The sequence below is a fragment of the Carex rostrata genome, chromosome 11, assembly GCF_964058835.1.
Source record: "Carex rostrata chromosome 11, lpCarRost1.2, whole genome shotgun sequence".
NCBI classification, from domain to species: Eukaryota; Viridiplantae; Streptophyta; class Magnoliopsida; order Poales; family Cyperaceae; genus Carex; species Carex rostrata.
In genome coordinates this window covers 3,164,279-3,175,209 of record NC_135928.1, presented here as the reverse complement: position 1 = coordinate 3,175,209, position 10,931 = coordinate 3,164,279, and the positions used below count along the sequence as shown (strand labels likewise).

Here is a 10,931-nt window from a genome sequence, read left to right as displayed (position 1 = left end):
TCATTATCTCCACGTCGTGAAAATTTGTTTGAGACCCCATTTGCATATCTTTCCTTTTAATTAGCACATTGATAATACTATTTTTTTTATCGGTTACAGCTATTCACTATTCCAAATATACATTCCAAACAACATTTTTACCAAGGTTCTAAATAGCGTTTATAGCGGCATAGCGGGGAGACCAAAAAAAAAAGCTTTAGCGAATAGCGCAGCTATAGCGGAAGCTATCATAAATAGCGTTTTCTTATTTCAAAAATTATATTTTATATTTCTACTAATAGTAAGCATGTCTCATCAAGAAAAAAAAAACACCAAATTGATTAAAAAGTTATAATATTCATATTGAAATTCAATTTCTCACGGACAAGGTTCCTAGGCATTGTTTTAATTTTTCATTTTTGGAAAACACAACAATAATGCATAATACAAAATTTAATTGATATAGCGGTATAGCCCGCACATGTTCCATTATATTGATATAGTTTGATAAAGTAAAAAAAGCCCATCTGGACATTAACGTCCATTAAAATTGCAAAATCATAAGCCAATGTAGCATAGCGGACCGCTATTGCCACTACGCGCTACACGCTATAGCGGCCGTAGCTCGATTAGCGCAGTTTTACCCCGTAGCTTACCTTTCTAGGTCCAAAACCGCTATAGCTAGCTATTTAGAAGCTTAATTTTTACTAATCCGAATAACATCATTTTCATACTAATTTGAAAATTACTATTTTTTTTCTATTTTCATTTACTATTCTTAAATTTCACTATTCTAGTTATTCTAGCTCTTATCCAAACGTACCTCTAGAGGGTTCATTTCATTGGCAAATAATACATTAATATCAAGATTTTGACAGAAATTTAATCTTATCCAAAGACGATGGGATAATAATACTATTGTTTTTTTTTTTTTGAAAGTTAGTGGCTTTAAATGCCTACTAACGATTTCATTCATAAAAAAGATAATAATACTATTGATAAATCATTTATTTCCAAAATGTTCTTATGCCTGAATTATCTCAAAATACTTCAGGTAGGGGGGCGGGGCAGATCTGCGGCCAAACAAGGCCGGGTGCTTACAAAAAAATTGCATGATATATTGCTAATGAGTAATGAATAGATAACGACTTCATTAACTAGTCCTGGTAATTGTACCCCATTCATTTCTTTAGAAATGCGGGACCCACTAAACATGAGATCTCAGTTTTACGATGTGCAAATCATGAGATTAGTATATGCAGATTCTTGTCCAAAAGAAAACAATGTTTTCAAAGGTAACACTACAGCAAAAATGATTTTTAGCGACCGGTATCAGCGACCGGCGTCAGTTCCAGTCGCTAATACTAAATTTTTCCAAAAAAAAAAAATTAATCTAAAATCAAGCGACGGACAGTATCAGCGACCGGTATCAGCGATCGGCGCCAACACCGATCTCTGAAAATGTTTTTTATTTATTTTTTATTAATGCCGCTGAAATTTTGGAAAAAAATGCGCGGCTACAAAAATAAAACGCGCCATCCCGATCGAAACCCTCTCCTCCAGTTCGCACAAGAAAGGGGCCGCCTCCCTTCTCCTTCGTTGTCGCTGTCTACTTCGGTGCCTCTCCCTCCTCCGGAGCCTATCTCCTCTGGCGCCTCTCCCTCCTCCGGTGCCTCTCTCCACTGTCCGCCGTCGCCTCTCTCCTCCGTCCGCCGTCGCCTCTCTCCTCCCAGCGCATCACCGTCTCTTCTCCAAGTATTTCACTGAATTGAATTGGTTTAGCGATTCTGTCACTAGATTTGGATCGTTTGGTTTAGCGATTGTTTGGTTTAGCTATTGACAAATTGACAGATTGCGACTGATTTAGGTGCTCTTATTTCGGCTGTTCTGTGATAGACCTAGTAACAAAGTGACTAACTTTTCACATTAGAACTAGTAACAGTAATGCTCTCTCTTTTTTTAAAAAAAAAATTCTGGTAAAGAGAGGTCTGACTCTCTTTTCACATTAGTTGATAATTAGTGTTAGAAAAAGTGTTAAGTATTATTAAAAATAGCTAGCCGGAGCCATGACAGATCGAAGGTACTAAATTAATTTGCAACTGGAATGCTCATGAAGCCTTTGGACATGCCGGGATTGTAAATTTTGGGCTTTAATAAAGTTGATGCATGTGAAAAAAAATAAACTAAACTTAGGCTAATATTTCAGGAACGTGCAGAAAATGGAGTTTATATATGTTTCTATATTTGTCTTTAGAAGATTGTAAATATGGTCTTTTATTTATCTTTAGTAGTTGGTTAATTTAAAGGGAAGTATACTTGAATGTTTGTGTTGTGTTTGATGTTTGAGAAAGAGATACTAACATGGCAAAATGATCTCTGTCAGAAAAATGATAAGGTTATAATTAGCTCATACTGGTATTTGACTGGACTAATACAATCTATGATGTGAATAACTTGGTATTTGACTTGACTAATACAATCTATGATGTGAATAACTTGATTGGTGCCTTATAGTTCATGAGATGACTTCACTTTGTTTTGGTAGGCAATTAATTAACGATATAAGGACAAACTATGAGTCCGAAAAGATACAAATTGTTAACTTGAAAAAGGCAAAGGTACAAACCAATTTGTTTTTTCTTTATTAAAATTGGAAAAAAGGCATGGTTGCCTTGTGATTCTCAATACTTAAAGTTTGTGAGAATAACTGTAACACCCGATAAATTTTTATATTATTTTTAAAATGACTATGGACTTATTTGTAATTTTCAGGATTAGAAGGTTACTTTGTATAAAAATGTTGAACTTTAAAAATATATATATATATATGATCCAACGTGGCATTCTCCCACGTGTCTCTCATGCATAAACTTCATCCCTTTGACCACCGTTAAAACCTCTATATAAAGTAATTTTCTTTCGGATTAAAGTGAAAAAAGAAGAAGAAAACATAACCAAATAAAATTGGAAAAAAAAGAGAGAGAAAGAGAAAATATGAAAGAAATTTAGAGAAAGTGGAAGAATTACTTGATATTGATTAAGATTTGATTGTTCTGTTCGATTGGAATTCTGTCTACGTCGCGTTGATTCTGAATAGTTGTTGCAACTTGAATTGGATTTCTGAATTGATCTCTATCAGGTAACCAGACTTCTCTATAATCTGTGCTTTCGATTTGTATGATTTATTTGCTATTGAATTGGGTAATCGGATTATGATAGCATATTTAACTGGAATATGGGGTCTAGATACTGAAATTGTTTTTAATGGACTGGAAATACTGGGAATCACCTGTTTCAGGGATTTCAACTGGAATGGAACTGATTTTACTGAAAACCTAGACCCAACTGATATTATCAGTTAAATATGCATGCGTAATCTGATTTTTAATTGTGTGGATTAATCCAATCCTATTGAAATGGTTGATTACTATTATTAAGTCAATTATAGAGAAGCTGCGTCGTTAAATAACTGGTTACTCGGCTTTGTAGCTGATCCCATATTGCTTCTGTTTATTTCTGTTGCGACGTAGATTGACAGGACGGCGGATGGATGCGAGGATGTCGTTCTGTCGCGTCGCGTGCCCGGCCCAATCGCTGGGGCGTGACAATAACCAACCCTTCATTATTTGGGAGAAACTCAAAATAGTTCATAACATGCATTCCCTATAGTTTCTGTAATTTTCTCTTGATATTTAATCTTATTTGTTATAATAGTTCATAATTGTTCATAGCATTCTTCCACATTCTCTGTAACAAATCAATCTCAAAAGGGAGAAACTCAAAATAGTTCATAACAGTGGATATCTTACATATGTCTGATTGCATGTAATTCATAGCATACACAGGTTGCAATTGCATTTACATTCTAAGTCTTTTTTGATGGTGGCTATGCAAATCGACTCAATTATTGTAGGTGGCTATGCAAATCGGAACATAGGTATTGAATTTATCATGTATACTTCTTTGTTTAGTGAATATGAGTTTGAGTCTGTCCATTTATTTCAGCTTGAAAGTATTTGAGTCTGTCCATTTATTTCAGCTTGAAAGTATCAGTGATGAAGCCTATTAATTGACTCAATTGTCATCAAAAAGGGTCAAAAATATCCTTCTGTTGAAAACTGGCAAATCAGAGAATATAAACTTTGATTCTGGTGGACAGACAGATAGAGGATTTAATTTCATGCAGTTTAGGCTCAAATTTTGATCAATTTGGATTTTTTTTGCTATTTTTAATGAATTTTTTAAGTTCAGTCCTTGAAATGGGAAAAAACAGCAAAAATAACAGAATTGTTCCTAGTTTACCCCTGTGTTTAGCCACTATATATATATATATAGAGTTAGGCTGGGGTGCTATGAATAGCATAGTGGCCTCTATGCTACGGCTCAATATTTGAGTTTTCAAAATCCAAACAGTCGATCCGAACCGTTCATCTTATTCTCCATATTAATATCTGCTTGGAGACCAAATTTTACATTTTTCTGAATTTTTTTACTATTTATTAAGTATTTTACAAAATTGTTGATCCAACGGTGGCTGCACAAAACAGTAAAACCGTTGGATTAGCGATTTTCAAAGTGGCTTAATAAATAGTAAAAAAATTCAGAAAATTATAAAATTTGGTCTCCAAGCAGATATTAATATGGAGAATAAGATGAACGGTTCGGATCGACCGTTTGGATTTTGAAAACTCGAATATTGAGCCGTAGCATAGAGGCCACTATGCTATCCATAGCACCCCAGCCTAACTCTATATATATATATATAGTGGCTAATATGCATTCGGTTGCATATGGACCGAAGTGCTTACGGTCCAAATTTGATTTTTCAAAATCCAAACGGTCGATCTGAACCGTTCATCTTGTTCTCCATATTAATATGTGCTTGGAGACCAAATTTTATATTTTTCTGAATTTTTTTACTATTTATTAAGTATTTTACAAAATTGTTGATCCAACGGTAGCTTAACAAAACAGTAAAATCAGCAGCTACCGTTGGATCAACAATTTTGTAAAATACTTAATAAATAGTAAAACAATTCAGAAAAATATAAAATTTGGTCTCCAAGCACATATTAATATGGAGAACAAGATGAACGGTTCAGATCGACCGTTTGGATTTTGAAAAATCAAATTTGGACCGTAAGCACTTCGGTCCATATGCAACCGAATGCATATTAGTCTCTCTCTCTCTCTCTCTCTCTCTCCTATATATATATATATATAGAGTTAGGCTGGGGTGCTATGAATAGCATAGTGGCCTCTATGCTACGGCTCAATATTTGAGTTTTCAAAATCCAAACAGTCGATCCGAACCGTTCATCTTATTCTCCATATTAATATCTGCTTGGAGACCAAATTTTACATTTTTCTGAATTTTTTTACTATTTATTAAGTATTTTACAAAATTGTTGATCCAACGGTGGCTGCACAAAACAGTAAAACCGTTGGATTAGCGATTTTCAAAGTGGCTTAATAAATAGTAAAAAAATTCAGAAAATTATAAAATTTGGTCTCCAAGCAGATATTAATATGGAGAATAAGATGAACGGTTCGGATCGACCGTTTGGATTTTGAAAACTCGAATATTGAGCCGTAGCATAGAGGCCACTATGCTATCCATAGCACCCCAGCCTAACTATATATATATATATATATATAGAGGTAGGCTAATAAACAATCGATTGTTCCTAGCCTCCCGTGCAACCAAGTCATTTTTCGATTTTTAAAGTCTAAATGATCGATCCAAACCGTTAGATGTGATCTCCATATTAAAATGTGCTAGGAGACCAAATTTTACATTTTTTGGAATTTGTTTACTATTTATTAAGCCACTTTGAAAATCGCTGATCCAACGGTGGCTTAACCAATAAGTAAAATCAGAAGCTACCGTTGGATCAGCGATTTTCAAAGTGGCTTAATAAATAGTAAACAAATTCCAAAAAATGTAAAATTTGGTCTCCTATCATATTTTAATATGGAGATCACATCTAACGGTTTGGATCGATCATTTAGACTTTAAAAATCGGAAAATGACTTGGTTGCACGGGAGGCTAGGAACAATCGATTGTTTATTAGCCTACCTCTATATATATATATATATATATATATATATTTTTTTTTTTTTTTTTTTTTTTTTTTTTTTTTTTTTTGCCTCTCTAGTCTCGACACATACATGACTGATTTACTGACTTACTGTTACGGAATTCTACATCTTTATTTTTATGATTTTTAACTTTTTTGCTGGCACAAATATATCACGATTAGGTGAACAAGTGCTGATTTTTCAAACAGTGTTATGCATTTAGATATTACGAAATTGTACAATATGGAATCTCACGGATACGGATCTCATGAATTAATTCGAGAGATTTCATATTCATGAGAATGCACACTAAATTGTTAAAATTGACAAAAAAAAAAAAAAAATAACTGTTCCGATATACTATTAAGAAATAAATGTGAATTTTTTTTTCTCTCTTTCAAGTGCTACATGTCAATATTATTATTTTTTATCAATAATTAACTAATTGAGCGAGCTTTAACAAAAGTACAAAACTGATTTTTTTAATGGAATATATTTTCATTATTCAATATTATAGTATTTAATATTAAAAAATATTGTTGTAAATTCAAAAGTTTGTATTATCGTAAGAGCATCTCTATCCCAGCCATTAAAATTAAATTCTAAATAATTGTTAACCACCACTTAGAAATTAAGTCTCTAAAATTTCTAAACTTTCACATTCATAAAATTAATTTAGAGTTTCTAAATAGACCACGTGAGCAATAGATTAAAAATGGGCTTATTTGAGGAATCATTTAGCCAACGTGGTGTTTAGAAATATTTTCTTAATAAAAAACTTTGTCGAATAGTTTGAATAAAAAACTACGGCATATCTCTAAAATTATATGAACTTAGAGTAGAAGTCACCACGTCAGATTGAAAACTCATAAAATTTTAGAAATAGAGATGCTTTAATATTAATATTAACGGGAATATAATGTATACCCATCAAAGTCATGTATTTTCCATTCTAAAATTCATAATATAAATTTTCTTCTTTTAAATTTCGTAAAGTCACAAATTTATCTAGTTTTTTGTTTTATTATTAGAACTCATTTAAATTTATAAAATACACATTTTTATTATATATATATATATATATATATATATAAAACATTTTTTCTGGAGCTGTGGTGCAACTAATTGGTTCTTCGATTTTCAAAGGCATATGCTTATAAGTTATGCATTTTCAAAATTCAAATAGTTGATCTGAAACATTCAACATGTTCTTCATATTAAAATGTGCTTGAAGACCAAATTTTACATTTTTGTGAAAACAAATTACTATTTATTTAGAATTTTTCAAAATAGTGTTTTAATATGCTATAAAAAATATGAATAATAATTTTTTTTAAAACAGGGTTTTCAAAAAATCTGAAAAAAATAGTAAAAAAGTTTCAAAAAAAAATATAAAATTTGGTATTCAAGCACATTTTAATATGGAGAGATGTTGAGCTCTTCAAATCGACCATTTAGACTTTGAAAACACAACAATAACTTATAAACATATTCTACTAGGTTTAGATTTTTGAAACCAAATCAATGGTTAGTTGTAGTCTTTTTTCACACTTTAAACCACGTCATGGCCGTGGATTTATCCGTAACTGCTGGGGTCGCACTATTGATGTGGTTCCATTAGTATGTCTTTAGTGGAACCACACCATTATATTTTTCGAAGAAAAACAATCAATATATCTTTTGAAGATTTTCTTTTATTTCTAAAAATAATCCGTATTTAATATTTTTTCTCTAAAAACAATGCACGAACACACTTCTGTCAAGTGTCTATAAAACCTGAGTCATTTATTTTTCGAACTACTCAATAAATATCATTTATTTAATTTTATCAAATATAATACACTTCATATCTATACTAAAAAACAATATTGGACTTTTTCACAGAGAAATTATTATAATTTTTAATTGCAATAATTACTAAACCGGTTATCTATTATCAAATAAATTTAATGTCAATGTTACTTATCCCTTAATTTATTGTAATTGATAACCTGAATAAAAGTTTCAAGCATGTCAAATAAACTAAATAATCCTGGTTTTGTACTGTTGCACACCGTTCATTTATTTAGAAATGCGGGACCCACTACCCCTAATATTCCCCATGTTCAAATCGCGAGATAGTATATGCATTTAAATTTTGACTTGCAGTTATTTATCCATCAAACCAATAATTTTAAAGATAATTATAAGGACTTAAAACTTCTGTTCAAGAAAATATTCATGTCGTGCATTCAAAGGCGGAGTCAGACTTTCTGACTATAGAGGTCAAACATGAATGGAATTCAATTATATTAAATTTTCTTGTTACGAATGCGAGTCAATATTACAGTATCAATAGCATTTTACTCTAAATTATAAAGAAAATTGTGTATAAGTACAAAAATTTAGAAACAAATAGAAGTCAGTTGGCCCCATTCCCTTTGAATACTCCGCCTCTGCATACATCGTTAAAAAGAAGTAATAGCATTACATCGTCTATATTCTCTCTAAGAAGGTATAAAATATATGTAATATGACAAATAAATAGAAAGAAGATAAATAATAATGTTAGAGATTTATAACCATTTTTTTTCTTATGGAGTTATTAATTTTAAAAATGAAAACTAGTAGAAAATCAGATTGGTAGTATTGGGATTGCACAAATAAAAGTTTGGGAGAGTAAATATCGAAATAAAAAATCTTGAAAGGAGAGCTGCATATGAAAATTAGGAGGTGAGGTTTTTGCATGATACGGAATTAGATCAAAGGTGAAATTAATAAATCCCACTTGTAGTGCCTTTCTTTGTCTTCATTCGGATTTTAATGGAATCTTTTCAATGTGCTTAAAAGAACCCTCCAAGAAAGTGTGAAAGCTTTACAACTTTCTCGCCAGATCGGACCCTACACCAGTCACCACCCAACGTTTGTTGTCCTTGTTTTTAATTTCGAGAGCATATTTGGAATTTTTTAATTTATTGAGGTGAGGATACTAAAAAATATCGGTATATACAAGTTTCCAAGAGAAGGAAAAATATCTTTTCCCGGGTTTGATTACTTATAAAACTATGCAAAACGACCCTTCAAAAGAAAAATATCCGTTCCTTCGTCGCTCCATGACACCATGACCCCTCCTCACTCTATAGTCTATAAACCATCTATTAAACCAACCAATCTATAGAGAGAGAAAGAGAGATGCCATAACCCAACAAACCCAAATTGATGGGTCGCTTTCCATTGCTATTGCTGTTCATAATCTCTCTTTCTCTAGCCATCATTACAAGATCCCAAACTTCAAACCCTCAAAATATCACAAGTATTAACATAGGAGCTCTCTACACATACAATTCCATCATTGGTCGCGCTGTGAGAATTGCAATTGAGCTAGCACTTGAAGATGTGAACTCAGATCGCACCATTCTCCCTGACACGAAGCTCAATGTAATCTCACAGGATACCAATTGTAGTGGGTTTCTTGCTACAATTGAAGGTAATATACTCAACATTTATTTAATTTCAATGGGATAGAATAATGTTTGACTTCTCTTTTTGTTCAATATACTGTGGTCTTAGAGTAGTGGACTAAAAAAAAATGTAGAACCGACGCAATGCTTCTCAAAAGTTAATAAAAGGCTAAAATTATAAGCATGTCCGTATTATTTTTGATAAGTTGTATATCAAATTTGGTGCAGTTTGAAAACCGATTTTGATTATCTATCAAATTGTTTTAAAAATAGTTATTCAATTCTATTGGGAATTGATTTTTTCCGAAACAATATTTTAGTATGTCAAATTTATAAGCAGTTTTTTAAGATAATGGAGCCACATTTGTAACTTTATTTTTTATTTTGATGAATTTTGACATTAATTAGTTATCACCTTTATCAGCTAAATTTGATTGTCAATATATTCCTTCCTTTTTTTTTATAAGACACCCTATTATTATTATTATTATTACTAAATATTTAATTTTATGATTTAGAAATAAAAGATGGTGAACTGATGTTTATTGTTGTTAATCGTTCTCAATTTCGCTCTAAATTTATATAAACAAACTACAGTTTATTAAAATTCTAGTTCTTATGGTGCGAGCAGGATTGATTTTTATGTTATAGAAGCGAGATGTTTAGATTTTGGATTTCATACAGCAGCAGCAGAGTGATGAGCCAATTCATATCAGTACCACTTCACTGACTTTAGCCAGCTTGCTACTAAATGTTTTGCACATCTTCCAGCTCCCATTGATTTTCTAAGAGTAAACGTATACAAACTAAAGTCCTTACAGTTTTTATTTATTTTGCTGCATACACACAGAAGTGCGGTCATTTATTTAAAAAGAACTGTCTATGCATGTATCTTTTTTTTGTTCTTCTTAAATCTCTGTGGATCTTCTCTTAAAAAGCATCTGATTCTTTTCTTGGTAACCTTTCTGTTTATTGTGGTTGTTTTATGAGGAATCCTTTCCTTTTCTTGTTTGCACTGAAATTTTTGGTTCATTGAGGAAGAAAAAATCAATGTGAGCTTTTCTAATTTTTTTTTTAATTGAACGGAAATGCCTCATAAGATTTCATCCGTATTTATTGGCTATGAGGTCTTAAACCCATAACCTCTTAAAAGTCACCTACTTGGTCATTTTCTCCCATGTAGCTTATTATGGTTTCAACTATTGTGCTACGGGATTGTATTGGTACAACCTGCATATACCTATTAGGTACTAGATTTGTTAATTAGTTTGCAGTCTAGGGGCCCTTGCCAATATTGGTCTTATACTCTTATGATACCATGATATATATATATATATATATATATATATTTATCAAAATTCTGAGCACCGAACAAACTCTGATTTAAGAATGAAATCTCTACTAGGTGGTGAGTAACCAAATAAACAGAA

General features: G+C 31.7%; 1 protein-coding gene across 3 annotated transcripts in view; it reads left to right on the top strand.

Annotated features, from left to right (window-relative positions):
* The first annotated feature begins 9,165 nt into the window (after window positions 1-9,165).
* The window catches only part of LOC144562233 (glutamate receptor 3.5-like), a 36,434-nt gene continuing 34,668 nt past the window's right edge, over window positions 9,166-10,931 (top strand). For all 3 annotated transcript variants that reach the window (XM_078311421.1, XM_078311419.1, XM_078311418.1), the window contains exon 1: window positions 9,166-9,527. In XM_078311421.1, the coding sequence (XP_078167547.1) occupies window positions 9,260-9,527 (268 nt within the window). In that variant the 5' untranslated portion in view covers window positions 9,166-9,259. The remainder of the gene's footprint in view (window positions 9,528-10,931) is intronic.